Here is a 20,124-nt window from a genome sequence, read left to right on the forward strand (position 1 = left end):
CATGCAAGATATTTATTGCAGCACTAAGCAAGGAAGGCAAGTAGCTTGCTCATTGGTGAAGAATACCACATACCGAAGTACTATGCTTTTTTTTTTTTTAGCCACATGACTTCATCAGGGCTGATATTTAACTTTTAGATACTTTGTAAACAAGATTAAATCCTAAATTTTTAGTACAAGCAACAGCAAAATGTAATTGAGTTCACTAGACCAGGGTTTCACCCCAAGCTTTTAAGGCATTGGGGTAAATGTTTTAAAATGCATATATGATTTCAACATTGCACTGCTTTAGATGAATTTGAAAATACTATCCTGGAAAATGAGTTCAATACAGCAGTAGTTCAGAAAATATCTTACCTCAGAAAGACTGCTTATTTCTATTGCAGTTAAGAGGTTATAATTTAAAAACGCTTCTATTTCTATAAGAGTTTTATTCTGCATGTAAAAGAAAAAATAAATATTTAAAAATATATTTTAAGTGGCTTAAGAGAAGATATAAAGATGAATCTAAGATGTATTTTTTTTTTCCAGCAATTGATCCCAAACTGATTTTTAATATCATCTCAATACCTGTAAATATAATGATGAAGCTGATGCCAGAATAGCTATGGATAGAAATATACACTGATTGACAGAATAGTAAATACAAAAAAATCCTATGAAAGAAAAATCAAAAAATCAAATCTGAATACTATGCTATCAGATGACATAACTTCACAAATCTGAGATGTACATTTTAAATCACCATTTTAAGAAGCAAAATTAAGTTTCCAGAAAAGGACAGATGCTTGGTTTAGCACATCTAAGTTTAAATGATATTATTTGCAGCGTACCAAACAGCATAGTTTTCGACGAAGCAAGATATTATGAAGCTGCAACTTTTCTACTTCCTTCTGAAGAAAAATCTTCTCATTCTTTAGCTTCCGAGAATTTTCTTTCTCCACACTCAAAGCCACAGCTAACGCTCTATTATTTTGTTTTAAAGATACTTTAAACATAGATGAGTTATCTAAAGAAGACAAAATCATATTATTTTCAACAGCTTCAATTCCAGGCCCTCTCTGCTTGAACAATCACTATATAACAACATTTTTATCTGTATGTTTTGGTGGAACAATAGCAAAGCCTAAAACTTTGTAATATAAAACTATTTCTGTTGGCTGTCATTCTGACAACTACTGTCAGCTTCAAGTGCAAATTTATGGCATGCACAGATTCTGCTCTAGTCTGGATTTTTTAAAATCAGGTAATTTTAAGGAGAAAGCATTTAAAAAATAATAGTTTTACAGGCATAAAAATGTTCCCAAGTTTCTAAAAATCAATATACCTTTTACAAATTAAAAAGATCAAACATTTTGAGCAAAAATATGAATTTTGATAACAGAAAAGTACTGAAAATACTCAGAGAATTAGATAAATAAACAACTTACAATCATGTGTTTTCATTTTCGGACTCTCCTAAAATTCTCAACATACCACATTAATATTTTTAGCAGGCAGTAATTCAGCAAATCACGTTAAATACGATTACTATTCCTTTTGAAGTCATACATTCTAAGTACAGTAAATGGCTTCAGATTTATTTTAACAGGACTTACTTATTAATTTACTTTTGATTTTAGATGCTAAAGAAGCATTCCATTTTGCACCTTGGAATGTTCCATCCCTTGTCTTCCTATGCCCTTTAACAGCATCCGAGATGAAAATGGTAGACAGTTTAGCAGTTGCTTGTTTTTCCATCATCACAATGAACCTGTACAGTGTCAAGAGGAATGCCCAAATAATACATGATCTTTCTCACACTTTTAAAAATTAAGTGTCATTACCTCTTAACAGGATTTGTTATCTCTGAAGTTGAGAAAATTGCTTGTCTTTACCTTTGTTCAAGTAACTCAAACAGGTTAATGAATTGTTGCCTGACACTTAAATCACATTACCACAGAGTGGCAAAATATTTAGCTAATAAACATGAAGACTAAAAGGATTGCAGATTTTTTTATCTTGTCCATTTCTTCAAGTTATTTATCCAAGTTCACACCTAAAAGGGAAAAAACCCCAAGGTTCTGTCACTTCACAATGTGACCAGACCAGCTTTTACTTTGGCAGGACAAATTTTAAATTGAAGCATTTAAATAAACATAAACCGCATTATAAGTGCTGCAAATTTAAAATAAATAGCGAGAGAGACCGGCCCGCAAGCACAGGTAGAACAGGTAGTGGTGTCCCCGCAAACCGCTCCGAGGCGGCTGCTCCCGCCGCCGCCACCCGTCCCTCAGGTGCCTCCCGTCCTCACAGCTGAGAGGCGGCGCGCGCCCGCTCCCGCCTCGTCCCAGGGGCCGCCGACGGCCGTTGGGCGGCGGCCGTTGGGCGGCGGCCGTTGGGCTCAGCCGCTCGCGCGCCCCCAACCGACGCGGCCGGCGGCGCGGGGAGGGCAGGGCCAGGCAGAGCTGGGAGGCCGTGGCCAGGGGGACAAACAGCCCCTGACTGACTGACTGACTGACTGACTGACTGACTGACCGACCGGCCGCCAGGCGCGGCCGCCTGTTCTGTGTCTTTTTTGCTGCTCTGTCGACAAACCGGGAAAGGCACTATAAGCAGTTTCGTCACCTACATGAAAAATCACCCACGTTAAATAGTTCACGTGTACTCTTACATACATTTCTTTTCAGAAATGGGATATGCAAATGTCATTAAACTTTAACCCACAGTTCCACTTATTTAGTGACATTCCTGCGTATTTTAAAAAGAGTGGAATGCGTGTAACTTTTCAACTACGTCTTTACAAAACCATTTTAAATGCCAACCATTAACAATGCTAAAATTAAAAAAATAAAATAAAATTAATTGTATAAACACTTTGCATCACTCATGCTCTGTGAGGAAGGGATTAGGGAACTGCAGATATTCCACCTGCCTGTGAGAGATTTTTAGGAAGAGTTTGATGTATTTGGCTTTCTGTTCAAAGAGTTTCATTAGGTTGAAAGGAGAAATCCATGTAATTCCTTCCCAGTGGAAAGCTAAATTTGTTTTTGGCTGATCTTTAGCTAATAGTAATAGATGAAACAATGAACAATTAACAGACAGTCATCAAGACAGTTATGGAAATAAAAATCAATAAATTTGAAAAACAACAGATTAAAGCAAGTATGAGTGTTCCCTGCATAATTACTGACTTGGGCAAGGGTAGGAGTCTCTGATGTCAGAATTTGAGCATGCCCACTTTTAGTTTGGTTTAGGTAATATCAGGACTGGGAATTGCAATGAAGTATTTTAGTCTAAAAAAATGCTTTTCCCCAAAATCTGTTCTGAGCACAAAATCCCTTTCTCTTTAACACTCCCTTCACATACATTCTCTACCATTAGTTCAGGTGGACACTAGTCCGTAAACTTGATCCAGGAATCAGCAAATTTATAGTAAACAGTTTTGTGAAAATCTTAAGAGAGTTAATGCTTTAATATATTTGAAGATTTACAGAGATGTGGAAGGTTTAAATAAAAAACAGCATTTGGTTCCATAATACAGTAATTGTCGTGAAAATCTTACTTTTCCATGAGCTAACATTACCAAATGCTATAATGTAAATCAAAGGAATCGTGCAATAAGTATCATTGGTATTATTTGGCAGTGTATCTTTATGAATTTATTATTTTCATAATCTTCTGCAAACAGCATCTGGAGAGTCTCTTTTCTGCCTTTTCTTAATTTGTGTATGATATATGGCACGATTTCTCAGAGTGGCTCTGAAGGTGCAAACCCCTTTGCTTCCATGCATTCCCCTTAAAACACAAATTTGATCCAGCACACCTCGTATGCCTTTCCCCTTACAAGGCAACTTGGAAATGACTGTAGCCAGTCTAAAACTCCAGCCAAATAAAAGAGCAAATAACCTTAAGTAACTTTAAAAATAGAAAACCAATCAAATAAAACTTATCTCTTTATCCTTTCCAGAAGGCAGCATTTTCCTCCAGATCCAATCATGAGTTTTCATTTCCTCCAGTTTTACAACAATCCCAAGTCCTGAAGGGGCAATTGCCAATTTGCTTCCATTTCATGTTTATGTCACTACTGCGGGCAATAAATTCAAAGCAAAATGTGAAGTTCTGTGTTTCCACCTGTGGTCATACTTTCCTTTACACTCTGCTGAGGAACTCCCACACTGTAACATTTCACATGTAAAAATCCCCAGTTAATTGCCAGCCGCTCAAAGTGGGGAAAAACTTAAAGCACTGCCAGGTTTCACAGCCTGTATATCTTAAATATATATTAAGAGCAGAATTCTGGTTTTTGGTCATTTGGGATCCTATGACTGTTTTTTAAACTGAATAGAAATGAGAGGGAATGAGGGAAGGACAGACAAGCAAAGGCAGACCTGTTGTAACAGCCCTAACCATGTGGGAAGTGTTGTATTGAATTTGTGTCTTACTAGGTACCTGCAAATCCATCTCTGCTTAATCCTGTCGGGTCTAGTAAAGCGCGAGCTATGACTAAAGCACTTCTGGTGGGTAGATGATGTAGAACAGCTTCTCCCTCTGGGATTCTCTGATGTCCAACAAGACTTGAGCTCATGCTGTAGTTTTTCCTGAGATTATAGTATTAAGAATATGTTTTCCTCTAATCACACCTTTTCTTGCACAAGCTTAATGAAATTTCATTTCTTAATGCCTCTTCCTCCTGTCAAATTTGACTGAAATTAGTAAAGTGAAACACAAATATACACTGGGTGAGTGTGTAAGCCTGGCTTCCTTTGGAAACTAGTGAAAAGCAAAACAAAAATGTCCCTGTGTTCATTTCCCCAGAAAGGCAGTTTGCTCGTGCAGGCTGGTCATGCTGCGTGCCTCTATACCAACTACATGCTGCACTAATCTTGAACTGTAATGACATTTCACATGGTTAAATCTCCATATTGCAGATACTTACATACTGACATATTGCATTGTTTGTGTGTGTATACATATATTGACTGAAAACATGTATATTGTACCCCAATGCAGAAATACACAAAGGAACATTGTTCAGACTTTTGAGACAAAACCAAGTGAGCTTAAAGGAGAAAATAAGCATGGAAAGCTGCAGCTTCATTAAGTCAATGTTTTAGAGTGAGAAGGACTGGAAGTTATAACTTAAAGTACATAGTAACATTTGACAACAGCGGTGACATTTAAGTTGCAATTGCTATGTATGAACCAGTGAGTAAAGGACAACACACAGTATATCCTTACTAAAGATACAGTTAAACCACACACCGTTATTCCACAAAAATAATCTATTATACTTATTTTCACTTATTTTATAGGAATTCCAACAGTCATGAACTATCAGTCTGCATTGCATTCAGTGGCATGTTGTAACTTGTGGGTTTGTTTAATTAATTACACGTTAAGCATCAAAGACCTGGCTTCTGGGTACACTCTTAGCCAAGGACAGTCCAGCGAGCACAGGAGCGCCACGGTACTCTCCACGCCATTTCCTCTCTGCTGCAACTGTAGCATCCTTAATTGCTAAGGAAAATGAAACATGTGAAATATTTAAGGTAGCTTTAACTGCCATTCTAATGCAAAGGCGTATTATGATAAAAAGAAGCAAGTTCTACATAATAAGCGATCACTCAGAGTTACACAGTTTCAAACAGAATTTCTTACCTCCCTTCTAGGACCAGGTACAACATGATTTAAATGGCTCTTTCCTTTAGTGTCCTTCATTTGACTGAAGGGAAGTCTGAATTACAAGTCTATGGTCCTAAATAGTAACTGAAAGTACAGTAGCCTAAGAATATTTAGGTATTCTCAAAATCAAAATGTAGTAACAGATCAGAATACAGAGAACTACACAGTTGGAACTGTGGCTGCTCTGTGATTATTTGTTACACTTCCTTTGATTTGACCCTTTAGCAATTGTGGTTGAAGTTTTAAATACCTTAAATACAGTAACAAAACACCTCCAAAGGGAAATGCTGAGTAAGAAGTCAGGATTGACAAGAGATGAAAATTAATAAGAATTGTAAATTGAACTGAGTTAATTTGCTAAGGTAAATAAACTATTTAAATACAATATGGGTGTTATCTGAAACAAAAGCTCTCAAAACCAGAAGCAGTTTAGAGAGGAGATATTGCTTTATTTGATGTCAGGTGCTAGGTGGAAATCCACAAATCTAGCACACCTTACCAGGGAAATTCATCTATTATTTATACGCAAAGATTCTCATTATTCTGCCTACCTAATACGTAACTCCACCTAGGCTTACATATTCATTAAGGTGACCGAATAGCCCTTTTGCACATGCATATTAAATTTTGCAGCGTCTGCAAAACATTTGTGGGCTGGCATGAGTTTCTCGGTGGTCATTTGGGTAGGGATACCCTTCCTCACATTATCCTTTTAAGGTATTGAGTCATCTCAGGACAGTAAAAGTTTACTGTAAGTTTGCCAGCTTCTTGAGGATGATAAGGATGTTCCTTGAAGTAGCCACAGCTCTGTCTTAACTGGTATAGGAGTACATACTTTGACATATGAGAGAACCTAGAAGTGATTAACTACTAGCTGTCTCCTCATAATTGCTATCAGCTCAGTGACTAACCATTTTCCCATGCAGTAAGAAGCTCAGTAATTAACTATTTTCTCACATAATAAGAAGGTTAGTAGGAAGCAAACATTTTAGTTAGCATATGGTTATAAACAAAGCAGAGGTTTGTCTTTGGTAACAGATATAACTGAGTTAATTTGCTAAGGTAAATTGTTTAAATACAATATGGGCACATTTCTTATATGTGCAGTGTAGAGTTAACTGTTTTTACTGGATTTCAGATGGCAGTTAAAATATATTGTTAACATTTGGGATTTAGTTATCTCTTACTATGTTTTCTAAACGTATAATCAGCCCATACCTTCCAGAAAGTTTGCAGAAACTTAGAGCTTAGCCCTATTAACTTTTGCATACAACTACTAGTTATTTGGTAGTTGTATCCGTAGGGATAGGTTCTTACTGTATATTATGGCAAAAAAGAAATTATTTTTTTATTTGCTTACAAATTTAAGTGGGAACTAGACAAATAAACTTTTTTTTTTTAGAAAATATGGCTGTGTCTTAGAACCATTTTTTCATGTGTACAGAGATTTTTCAGAACGAGGCTGAGATTAAAGCATAATGAGAACCTAGTTTTTTCACTTTTCCATTGTTTATGCACATATTTTGGTGAGCAGGCGACAGTATGTCAGACGTGGGCAGTTTCTTTTAATATGACGCTGTTTCTGCAAGCCTTTGTGAAATGGCTGTATGAGGGTGGAGCACCTTGCCTGCATTCATCCATGCTATTTTAGAATAGAGTAGAATAGGGTAGAATAGAATTTCAGTTAAAAGGGCCTGCATTAATAGTTTGCGCAAAACTCCATATTTCACATGCAAGCATCTGGAAAACAAATTAAAAGCTGTGATGACTGCATCCATATATATTATCTAAAACTAAACAGACTGCTGCTGGCACACAAGCTAGCGAGTATGTCTGCTCAAAGGGACGAACACTGGCTGACCCGAGGCTAACTTTTAATGACTTTGCCCCTTATTTCAACCAAAGCAGACCTGTCCATCTTCAGACTCAGAGCACGAACCAGCATCACATCACCCTTGTGAAATCACCCGTCTCAGTGCCACACCTCGGGACACAAAGCCACAAGAGAAACCAGCGCCTCTCGCTCGGGCTTCCACCTCGGGCCGAAGCCGGCGCCCTGGCCTGGGCTGACCAGAAGAGCTCTGAGACCACCGTGAAGTAAAACAGAATCGCTACAGTATTAGAAGAACAGCTCAAGCTGCAGTACTCCTGAGCCTACGTTAAAAAAAATAAATTATAAACATTATCAGGAAAGATTTCTGCCTTACAGAGTAGCCGAGTTTACACGGGTCAGCCTCACTTCAGAAGACACGGACAGCAAAGCCGTGCCTGAAGGACCCCCTCCGGACAAAGCGGAGGAGGCAGCAGAGCCACGGGGCTCCCTACACCCGGCTGACCCGCCACCCCCGCGGTGCCCCCGGGGAGGGAGATGGCGCCGCGGACACCCCGCACCACAGGGGCTGCCCCTCTCCCCGCTCGGCTCCGGCCCGGCCCAGCCCAGCCCGGCCCTTCCTGCCGTCCGGCCGCCATTTTGCGGAGCTGAGGCGGCGCCTCAGGCGGCCTAGCCTGCTCCAGGCCCGGCGAGCGCGGCCCTGGCGCGGGAGGCGGCGGCGCAGGTAACGCGGCATGGCGGTGGCCCCCGCGGGCGGCGAGCTGAGCCGCCTTCCCCGGCTGGATCCCGGAGGGGCGGAAGGGGGGCTTCCCCTCTTTTGGCGGAGCGACGCCCCGCGAACGGGAGGGAGCGTCCCGGCCTGCTGTGGGGGCGGCTGCCTCTCCCGCGGGCTGAGAGTGCACCCGTTAATTCTGGTGAAACGATATCAGGTGCCTGGGCAAAAGGCGCGTTGTGGGAGTTTGTATCCCTCAAAGGGCATGCTCTAAAAAAAACCCAAAAAACAAAAAAAACCCACCAAAAAACCCCAAACGTATTGAAGATTTTTTTGTGCCCATTTTTTTCTGCCCAGACAGGGCCCCCTTCCTGCAGGGAGCTCAAGGCAGGCCCAAGTAAAAGTATTTATTGGAAATGTGGCATTAGTGATGTGACAACTTCAAAAACTAGTTAAAGCAGCCCTAATTAAAGATCACATTTTAAAGAAGCCAAGTTGTTGTTAGTACAAAATTACTGCATTTTTAGTGCAGTAATTGTACTATACTCAAAGCAAGTTTTCCCAGAATGTCCTTCCAGTGCTGTGCTCACATGTACTGACCACATAATTCTGCTTACCCATTTGTCTCAAAAATGTAACCTCTGTGTTTCCTAGCACAGTAAAACGCTGTAGGTTTTTATAGTAAAGGTGTAGAATATTTGGCTATTTGCCCTAATATGTCTCCAGACCTGTTTTCAAAGCCGCTTTACACTAGCATGTAACAAACATGTAAGAGCTGAGCTAATGCTTAGGTCTTGTATATAGTATGTTCAGTCTTAACTGGCATTAGTTTTACTTTTGTTTGTATTTCTTACAGGTTTGAATAGCTTGTAATTAACATCATCATTTACAAATGCAATGGAAGGGGGCAAGACTGAAGATGTCCAGGATATTCTACAACTTAATGTGCGAGGGTGTTTATACACAGCCAGGCGTGAGTCTTTATGCCGCTTTAAGGATTCAATGCTAGCTTCTATGTTTAGCGGACGCTTTCCTCTGAAAGTTGATGAATCAGGTAAATATGTTCAAACTGTAAATATGACATTCTGATCAGGGAGTTCTATACAAAAAGATGCTTTTATATATATTTATGCATTTTATAGTGTATCTGTTTTCCCTGCTGAGCATCAGTTGGCTTCTTTATTCAAGGTCATCAGTTATGCATGCATGACTTTATACTTATGAGTAATTCATCTTAATTCATGTTTGCAAACATACGTGTTTGTACACTGCTTACCCCTGCCTTGTTATACTCCAAACTGTGGCTTTGGAATGTATTTCTTCAGTATGAATATGAAAATAGATAAAATTGAAGTTGGCAGAGTATTTGGCATTTAACTTGGATCCTGCTTATGACCCCCCATATTCTCCAGAGGTATCTCACTCTCTGTTCATTACCTAAGGACATTTGGGTTTAATCTTTGTTTCAGAATACTTCATTACCCAGTAAAGATTGCATTTTTCACCCCCATGGCCTGATATGAAAGCTTGAATAAAACTATTCATGGGTCAAATTTCACACTTGTTTGTGACTTGGAAATCCTGCCAAAGTATGTCCAGTTTAAAGATATAATGGATGGAGAATAGCAATCCCTTTGTTCTACACTCTTGACTGTTTAAAATATCTGAAATGTTTAATATTTTTACAGGCAGGGCTTTGCTACCATCTTTCAGTTGCAGTTGTATTCTGTACAGCTGTGTATAGTTTGGTCAGTTTCTGTGCTGGTCCTTGAACCCAGCAGGCACAGGAGAGAAAAAGAAACGAAAAAGTACTGTAAAACTTGAGCAATATTCAGGGAAGGTTAGACTAGATGTGTACTGGAGATGATGCTACTTTTAATTCTTTTAAATTGCCTAGATTCAAAATTGAAAAAATCTCTGCAATAGCGATAAAAGATGTATCTGTAGTGAGAATTAGAAACGCATCTAGACTTGGATTTCAGCATTTTAAGTGGAGTGCAGTACAGCTGAGGTTGTATGTTGACACAGCCCTATGCAGATTAGTGATTTCACTGAAATCCCAAAGAAATGCTTACTGTATTAAGAACTTTATTTTCAAATAAATATTCCAGGGAAACAAATAGTAGCTTTAAAAGAATAGAGAAAGTATACTAACTCCTCCTAAGTAAGTAAAACTACTACAGAAGTTTTTATATAAAGACTTTACTTGATGATTTGGTAGAATGTGACAAGTCTGTCCTTGCTTGCTGGAAGCAGCATTTTAAATAATTTTATTTATGTTTTCAGGAGCATGTCTAATTGATCGAGATGGAAGCCTGTTTAAATATCTTTTGGATTATCTTCATGGAGAAGTTCGGATTCCTGAAGATAAACAAATTCGAATTGCATTGCAGGAGGAAGCAGATTATTTTGGCATCCGTTATCCATACAGTCTGTCTGACCATTTGGCCAATGAAATGGAGACTTATTCTTTAAGGTCAAATATAGAGCTTAAAAAGGTCTTGACATTTCTTACATTTTTAAAGATATACTCTGTAATCCACACCAGTCATTAGCATCAGATACTGAAACTACAGCATATGGAAATTAGCACTTTTTAGTCACCATATTAAATCACCAGTAAATTCAGAGTTTTTGGTTAGAGAAATCCTAGAGTTAATAATGCAGGCATAGTAGTTAAGGACATCAGCTTTTCCCATCACTGCAATATAGCAACAGTTTAAATTTGACTCTGTTTTACATGCAAGTCTGCTGTAAAACTTGCATAGTAGGAATGACATGGTTTAGTTCCCTATTTGGCTTCACATTTTATTTGAGATTAGATTTGATCCCTTATAGATGTTTGGGTGGGTTTTTTTCAGTTTTACAAATTCATCCTAAAACTTGAAAAATAAAATGTACTTAGACTTTTTTTTAGAACAAGAAAGAAGAAAATAAAATTAATATAGTATTTAAGCCCCTAAGGTTTGTCTGGTTTAGGATATTGTAACTCAAAAGCTAATTCTAATTAACTGATTGGAAATTAATTCATATTACCAGGTATGGCTGTGTTAGTCCTGACAGTCATCTATGTTCTCTTAGTAAGCTATTGCTCCATATATTTCACATTCTCCCTTATTAATTTCTTTTGAACAGCATAATATATTTCCAGACCTTCCAATTTCTGTTCGTATTAGGGATTTGCAATGCCTTTAAGTATTTCCGTTGCCTTTCTGTGAATTTCTCCTAGTTTTACAGCATTCTCTGGTAACATCAGATAAGAAATACTACACATTATTCTAGATAAACTACTTCCTTGATTTACTTAAAAGAGCCCACCAGTACAGTTAAGAAAACTTAAATATGAAAGCTTATTCAACTAAAAATACTGTATTTTTATTAATATTCTAGTATTTTTTTATTTTATGTTTTTTTCCAGGCTTTGTTAGATTTCTGCCATTCTTATGATTTAGTTTGTACCAAGCCTACAGTTTGGGTCCTGCACTATCTCCACACTTCTGGAGCAAGCTGTGAAAGTAAAATTATTGGTGTGTATGCCACAAGAGCTGATGGGACTGATGCAATTAATAAGGAGCTAGGAACGAAAATTCATAGTAAAAGCATTTACAAAAGGTAAGATTACTGTCAAAAACATGAAAACACTATGAAATGAGAATGAGCACTCACTTATTATAATTATACCTAAATATTATTATATGTAGCATAATGTAACATTATTGTTACTACTATAAATACTACTACTACTATATACTACTATAAATCTGTGGAAAGAATCAGGTTCTTTCCAGCTTCAAAAACAGCTGGCTTTTTAAACAGTCACATTAGACAAACAAACATAAAGAGAAAACTAGCAAGGTACTCCACAAAAGGTGGCTAGCATGCAGTTGCTGTAAGCTCTCATTATGTTTTACTTGCTATTTTTAAAACGTCTCAACCATTTAAAATTACTTTCTGATTTAGGACATTATTTACACTAAATACTGCAAATGAATCCCCATCCAGAAAAAGTTCCAGAAATACTCACAGAGATGGTTGTGCTTCATGCAGTTGTATTTTGCAGTCTTCTAAGACAGCTGAAAGAAATATTTAACACTGAAAAGAACTGAAGATTAAAGGAAATGGTTTTAATTCTTTAAAGGTCATGTATATCTCTACTATGCTATTAATGTATTTTTACGACAGTAATTGTAAATTATTGGTAGACCTGTACTTCTGAGTGTCTGGAAGCAATTTGTCTTTCTCTTGGTCCCACAATACAGTGTCAGAAGCGTACTTCCCTGTGTACCTTTTGAAACATGGTTAAGATAGAGCTTTCGATGTTTCATCATCTTTATAATTAACATGCTTATTTTCCTAAATTTTAGGCTGGGAACATTAACATTTATTCCAAGAGTATTTGGACACATAGTATCACGTATCTGTCCTCCTACTGTGTTGTCTCTTTGAATAAATAATTGAGATTTAGAAGAATATATTTTACACCATTAATTGTGTGATCGTTCTTTTATGAACATTCGTTCTTTCATGAATACTCATTTTTAGCAATAGGTGTTCACAGATATGCAGATCATAGGAGGATGGCTATTCAGAACCTCTTATATAAATGATAATGAAATTTAAGTAACATTTTCCTTTCTACTTTACAAAACATTTTCTATTAAGTCCTTATAGTTAGGACTTGGTAAAGAGAATGATACATTTGATCAGTGTTAACATTTTTAAAGACTTCACTGGATTTACCATATAACCCTTACCTTTGAAACAATATTTCTAGAGAAGTGGGAAATAACATCCAGTACATCTGGAGCTATTACTCCGTAGCTGAGTTGAAAAAGATGATGGATGCTTTTGATGCCTGGGAAAGGAGAGGTAGTGTATTAATTTTCTTTTATTTCAGTAGTACTACTTCTTTCCAGAAAAATAAGAAAAATACTTGCCAATTAACTATAATAAAAACTCTGCATACATTTTCACTCATTCGTTAAGTAACATGTTGTAAAATATCCCATAGTAGTGGCTATTTGGGAAAAAAAAAAAAAAAAAATCTTAATGGATGTTCCAAGAAGATGACTTGAGTTGACATGAATGAATAGGTGTAGTGAGAGCCACCACAGGCAAGGGGTGACGGCCTGCTGGTTTGGGTGCTCTGATGGGAGCCCTAGAAGCACGTTGGCTGTAAGCAACGTTCACGTCAGCATAGTTTCAAAGCTGAAATTCTACATAATAAAATACACACATTCGTTTAGTTGGGTGTATACACACATAACATTGACTTATGTTCTCTCAGCTCACCAATACAATGTCCCTTTGAAACGCAGGTGTCAGCTACTGGAGAGTGCCTCAGGAGCTGATTGAATGTTGGACTCTTGAAGAACGCCCTTTGAAAGGCAGCTTGCATCATATGTTTCCAGTTCATAAAAGGTATGCTGATTTGCATAGGTGGCCTCAAATAAAGCATAAATACAGCACAATTTTATAATTTCAGGTTCTTTGAATAGCTACGAATGTTGAGTTTTTGCTGTTTTTTCTATTTGCATTTTTAAAAGGTGTCTTATAACCAGAGAGCTTATTTGCAGAAAATAACTTGCTAGAAACAAATTATCTTTTTTAGGTTGCTGAAACTCTTCTATTCTACTTCTTCAGCCTTTAAAACATCGCTTTAGAGTGTGAAGGAGTAATTTCAAAAAGCAGAGAGCAGTATTATTTAAATGGACTGCTGAAACAGGCATTTAACTGAAAACTTTAAAAGGCTAACTGATTTTCACATATATGAGATGCCTGCCTTTTTTAGAAGGAATTTCTAGAATTTCTTCTTTGCAGTTTTACAGTGATACCTCTGTCTACAATCCATTACCCAAAAGCAGCCGTTGCAGCTGCAGCTACACAGTTATCTGGGCCACCCTACAGCCTCTATTGCTGCTAGACAGGAAAAAAGGATTCTGCTGACCTTCCTTGTTCCTGGCCACGCTGTCACTTCAGCAGCAGCCATAGAGTCACATCAGCACAATGATCCAGCTGAAAACTCCTATCTCACCAGCCTCCCCGTTTTTTTTTGGATACCACATTCTTTGCTTTTCATAGCTCAAACAGGAAGGACTGTGGTCATTTCACCCCTGGATTGCTAAACAGCCTACGTATGTTCCTAAATGCTCCTTTACTACCGTTGCCTGTTTTATCTCCTATTTCTCTGCTTTGATTTGTCTTCTCTATTCTTCTGCGCCCTCAGAAAACTATGTTCAGATTTCAGCGAAAACTCCTAATGTACCTCAGTGATCCTGATGAGACCATATACTTTCTGTTTGAACAGTATCACCATATACCATATTAGTTTTATAAGAGCAAAACCAGGACATACTACTCTCAGATAGTGTATTTTATTTTTTTTTTCATGAATCCCTGTGGCATTTCAAAGATCTTTTAAAATCCAAAGTGCAAGTACTCTGAAGAATATCAATGCTTTTGCAGTGCATCTTTTAAGCTATTCTTTAGTGGCTCTCACAGTTCATAGTCTGCTTACAGTACTGGCCCACCAGCTAAACGTTTCTTCATTCCTGACAACCAGGGTAGTTAAAGCTACAGCTTTTCTTTGTCAGCTCAAAATCCAGATATAATCCGATTCATACATATTCTTTCTTCTACTACCAGGTTTTAGTAGCTTTACCCCATGTAGGAGCCAGCAATAGAGCCATAGTTTGAAAGCTTTTGGTTTGATACATTTTTAAATGCATTGTTAATATTCTGAGTTTAATTTGGTCTCAGTGTTCCTTTTCCCTGCCCTTCTTCATCTCTCCAAAAATGATTTTGATTTATATTTACTGATCATCCCTCTGACCTGGCCTAGTTTTTGTTTTGTTAGGTTTCAGGTTTTCTAAATCCAGGTCCTGGATTTCTATGGCATCGTTTATTATTTCCTTGAGGAATTAGGATCTTCTAGGCATCTGTCTGTTTTTCTTTGCCAAAACCGATAAACAGCATTTGTGTAATACTTTAAAAATGCCGTTTATTTGCACCAATTATAATTGCCATGAGACTCCATAGGCTTTCTTACATAGTTGGTTTTTTTGTTTGTTTGTTGTTTTTTTTTTTACATTTTATCTTCAATAATTGATTATCCATAATCATTTATTATGGAAAAGAAATAGAGGAGGGAGAAAGAATCAATATCTCTCTTCTCCTTTTATCAAATTACAGAGTGCGGAAGTCTAAGTTTTGTGCTCCTGTATAGCTGGGTCTTACATTTTTGTAGATAACTTAAAACACACCAGACTAGTATTTAGTGGATTTTGTACCTAATCTGTAGCATTTTAATATTTTCTTTCTACAACTCCACCAGCCTTCTTTCTCACTGATTTACACTTAGTTTGTGCACTATATCTTTTTTACCATTTTTAATGTGTAGTATTACTTACAGTGTCATGGTTTAGGCCAAATTGGCCTATGGCGGTGACGGATGCTCTCCCCCCACTTTCTCACTCCAGAAGAAAAAGGGGGACAGATAAAGAGATTTACGAGTTTAGAATGAACTAAACTAATGAAATATTAATATTAAAATGAAAAGGAAATAATAAAATACATACAGTATATACAAAACGGTATCAAGCTCACAGGATGATGTCACCAGCAGGCTCTGGGGAAGTCCCAGACTGGACTCGGTGATGGATGGGAACTGGATTCCAGCTCTGGAGTCAGGAACACATGGATCGGGATCAAAGGCAGATAACAGACAGGGTCCTCTTTGGACGTCAGCCATTGAAGAAAGAGAGAGCTGTCCTTTTGATCCCTCAGCTTTTATACTGAGCATGGGATGGAATACCCTGTTGGTCAGGTTTGGGTCACCTGTCCTGTCTGCTCCTCCCAACAGGTGGGACCCCTCTACGCTTTTCCATCTCTGACCCTCCAGCAGAGCAAATAACGAAATTGGCTGACCTTGGTTGTTATAGCAACAAGTATAATCAAGAGCCGCTCTGCATACTGTTCCTTGGCATGAAGTACAAACATTGGTCTTATGACTCTGAGAACGAGCAGTTTTCTCCACAATATGCTGTTAATTTCAGAGAGTTAGGAGAGGCCTAGCTATGAAGTAAAATTACTGAACAGAAAGTTGGTTCTGTTTTACCTCAAACCGGGACACACAGGTAGAAGAGTGCTGGTACTATTCATATAAAAGCAAGCCTGATTACAACGATGAACAGTTAAGAACCATAAATGATATTGTAACACTCAAAAATTAAAAGAACTTCGGATTTGTGGATGGCTGTTGCAGATTGTCTGTTTTGTAATAATGTTATAAAAAGAATAATTTGTGTATATAGTTTGTTTCTTTAATTAAAGTTCTTTGTTTTACAGACAATTAATCAACTTTACTGAAGAGGAAGACTATTTACCATGTAAAGTGGGTCCCAAGCCAATTAGATTCTCAGGTCCCTCAACAAGTACCCATATCAAAGTCAAGAATTCAGCTGCATTAAAGGTAGCTGCTTGCAATGCTTCACTTTCTGCAGTGACTCTTAAACGACCCAATAGCCAAAGTCTGACGCTGCACAAAGTAGCTTCTGAAACTGTATCTGCAACACACACATCGGTGCCCAGCGATTCCCAGGCGCCCTGTAGAAGGCAGGGGGCTGACAACGGGACACCGTCTCAAACGACTTTCAAGAGCGCAGCATCTAGGAAGCCCATAGGCAACCGGGTAGTAAAGCTGAAGCGAACTCCACTCATGGCATCATCTCGGCCACCTTCTTCTGCATCCAGTAAAACAAAGGAAGAGGACAGCGCTGCTGTTGAAATTCCTGCTACTTCTATGGTACTAAACAAGAATGAACCAGCTGTATTAGCAGAGAGTATTAAGCTTAAGAATGATAAAGTGGATGGATAATGTTTGACTCAGCCTGACAGACTGGATAGCTTTGCATCATTTGGTCAAAGAAGATATCATCTCATGTGGCCATTTATTCAAATTCAGTTCATTCAATCATGAAAAAGTTTGGGAAAAGCATAGGGAGAAATTGTTTTAAGTGAGCACTGAAGTGTGTTTTCTGCTTTACCTCTAAGTGTATTTCAGATGTTGGGACGGGAAGAAGAAAAATTGAAGAAACCCTCAAACACAGGGCATGTCCAGTCTAACGTTACAGCATCTCACGTTTGTATTTCTGTCAGGCTATCCTAGTAGAACCGACCTTTTTAAAGGGAGTATGTGCACAGCATAAAAGAACACCTCTATCAACTTTAACTACAGTTAACATTAACTAATTTCTGCATATTTAAAGTGAGGGAAAATATGTAACAGTAAGTAGCTCTTATTAGATACAAGTTTGCCACAAGTGTGCAACATACAGAGTACTGTGCAGATTCTGTAAGTTGAACAGACTTACTGGTACTTATGGTGAGGATATTTTAAGAGCAATTAAGGGAACCACCTTTGCTTGTACGCAGTGAGAAAACTCAGCAATACAGGAAGGGAAAAGGGTGCCTGGGGAGAAACGACAAGTTTTCCATTGACCCGAGGCACACAGGTACTATTTTCTTAACGTGGTGTGACCTGCCACTGGGGGGAGGCTGCTGCAGGCAGCTGGGGCAGCCTTGGCATCTGCATGGCACCACTGTGGGGTAAGGCCAGGCTGGATGGGGCTTTGAGCAACCTGCTCTAGTGGAGGTGTCCCTGCCCATGGCAGGGGGGTTGGAACTCGATGATCTCTAAGGTCCCTTCGAACCCAAACCATTCTGTGATTCTGTGTCTCCACAGACGGCCTTCCTCTGGACTTCTGCACATCCTTTCAAATGGGGAGGGGACAACAAAGCAGTGTTAACAAAGGTGAACTGGTTTGAAGAAAGATAAAAGAACTCCTCCTTCCCCCAGAGCAGGACAGAAGAGACCTTCTTGTACCAGGGTAAATTTTGAGTAATGATACTGAATTGAAGAGCTGCTGTATGTTTTTATCAGCAGAGGAAAGCCAAATTTGGCTCACTGATTTTAAAAAGGCCTTTTAGTTGTTTGAATCAGTGAACAAAACCTGGCTTTGTTTTTGTGCCCTTGCCTGCTTACAGCTGGGTGCTGGGGTTTTTTGTTGGTTTTGCTACTGCTTTTGCTTTTCCAGCACAGTAAATACAGCTGTCCCTAAACGCTGAGAAGTCCCATCACGTTGCTAAATGCAATGTTCTTAAAATTCCTGAGACTATTAGAATTACAGAAGGGTTCTTCAAATGTTTTATTTTCTAGATCGTTTAGAAGCAATCGCATTTTCAGGCTGTTCTCCTAACCGCAAGGACTTGAAACATTTGCACAAGTGAAACCCCCAAATTTTCAGTGTACTAACATATTTTTAAGGAGACACTTTGCCATTTACAGGAGTCACTGTAAAGGTGTGCAACACTGTAATTTTCTGCTATTGGTGGTGTGTATATTGAAGACCAGCTTACCTTTAGAATCTTTAAACTAGTGGTTTTTCTTAAAAAATAAACCTAAAAAAGCAACAATCTCAAGGCTCTTCCTATCCCAAGAAAAAAAGTTTCACTGAAGAAAGGACAAGTCAAAAATTAGAGGAAGATACTAATGTAATGTAATCTCCTACTCTTTGGACGTGCAATTCATCATTTACACTAAGTTTGTGAAATTTGTCTTCCATAAGAATCTGACTGAAAAGCAGTTTTTAATACTTATCTTCCAATGATTTATCTAACCAAAGCCTTTTAAAATGTGGAAGTAAAATAGAATTTCATCTTCTCTCTGGGAAGCCAGTAGCTGAAAACAAGTGTAACTTGCCAGTCCAAGGACTAGTCATCCCTTAGCCTCGTTAACAGACTGTGCTTCTTGAGGCCTGGAACAAGGAGCACAAATTCTACAAGTCTGGGTTTCCTACACAGTGAAACTTCCTCAAAACTGTATCTTCCCAAGCTTCTTGAAAGTCTGCAGTTTCCTTAACATTTCATTTCTCTAATTCAACTAATGAAGTACTAGCTGGTACTGCATTTGCACTAATAAGCTGTGATACACCATACGTGCATAGCAGATAGTTTGAGTGGGAAAACTACTACAGGTGAGCTACAGTTTTATAGGTGGGACTAGCCACATTGTCAAGCGGTGGGACAATGGTTTACTTGGAATCTTTGTGAAATTATCACTCGCTATAGAAGAGATTACGTTCAGAAAAGACCACATTCAGAAAGTTACTCCGATTTAGTAATCTAATGATTACTGTTATCTAACAGCTGCACTCTACAGGCTGACATAAGTATCACCGGTGTAGTTTGATGCATTATTTTTTTTCTCCCAAATGCTGTCAATTTTCCAGTTGTTTAGTTCTCACTTTCACACTACTGTCTTTCCAAAGCATCAATGATCCAGCATCTTATGGGTTAAGGAGACAAGAAAAATATGATTCCAAGTTAAACTTCTAGGAAATTACTCCTCTGTGACTACACATGGGCCTGTGATGCAGAGGGCCTGTTGTCATCAAGATGTGTTTCAAACAGATGTAACTGTGATCCGTGTGCTTCAGTGTATGGAGAACTCATTTGCAGTTGATGTAAGCAAGCAGACATTATCTCATGTGACAGGCACATGTTACCACTGATCCTCAGGGAGTTTTCATCAGGCATGTTTTTAGCTGACCCGCCATGGAAATACCAAAGCTACAGCTTTTTTTCTTTCACACTGTTCTGCTAATTTCCCTACCGGCTCTTCCAGAGCAGAAAAGTACTCTTTTAAACCAGCATACATTAAATTGCTTAGATAATAAACATTATGTAGTTCAAATCTTACTATGGCTAAAAGAAATACTATCATTACCCAGGAGTAAGCAGATCTCATCTTCTTAGTTCTTTCCTATCCATGAAGTACAAATTCTCACCTGATAAAAACAGGCCAGTTGCGCCATCAAAAACTCGGGATTGAAGCCGTCTGTGTCTTCGCTGCAGTTAC

At 38.4% G+C, this 20,124-nt stretch overlaps 1 protein-coding gene across 1 annotated transcript; it reads left to right on the forward strand.

Moving 5' to 3' along the window:
* The first annotated feature begins 9,063 nt into the window (after positions 1 to 9,063).
* On the forward strand, positions 9,064 to 18,648 carry KCTD18 (potassium channel tetramerization domain containing 18). Its single transcript, XM_074145579.1, has 6 exons — positions 9,064 to 9,261; positions 10,494 to 10,705; positions 11,626 to 11,819; positions 12,982 to 13,076; positions 13,526 to 13,628; positions 16,554 to 18,648. Exons 1-6 carry the CDS (start codon positions 9,105 to 9,107, stop codon positions 17,080 to 17,082), a joined length of 1,290 nt encoding a protein of 429 aa, XP_074001680.1. The 5' UTR covers positions 9,064 to 9,104; the 3' UTR covers positions 17,083 to 18,648.
* The last annotated feature ends 1,476 nt before the right edge of the window (positions 18,649 to 20,124 follow it).

The sequence above is a fragment of the Numenius arquata genome, chromosome 3, assembly GCF_964106895.1.
Source record: "Numenius arquata chromosome 3, bNumArq3.hap1.1, whole genome shotgun sequence".
Taxonomy (NCBI): Eukaryota; Metazoa; Chordata; class Aves; order Charadriiformes; family Scolopacidae; genus Numenius; species Numenius arquata.

What these genes read in the sequence shown, in the direction of transcription:
- KCTD18 (XM_074145579.1), top strand. Translation starts at nt 9,105, where the DNA reads ATGGAAGGGGGCAAGACTGAAGATGTCCAGGATATTCTACAACTTAAT. An exon ending in TCTGAAAGTTGATGAATCAG is followed by an intron (nt 9,262 to 10,493) that starts GTAAATATGTTC and finishes TTATGTTTTCAG; the next exon opens with GAGCATGTCTAATTGATCGA. An exon ending in AGTAAAAGCATTTACAAAAG is followed by an intron (nt 11,820 to 12,981) that starts GTAAGATTACTG and finishes CAATATTTCTAG; the next exon opens with AGAAGTGGGAAATAACATCC.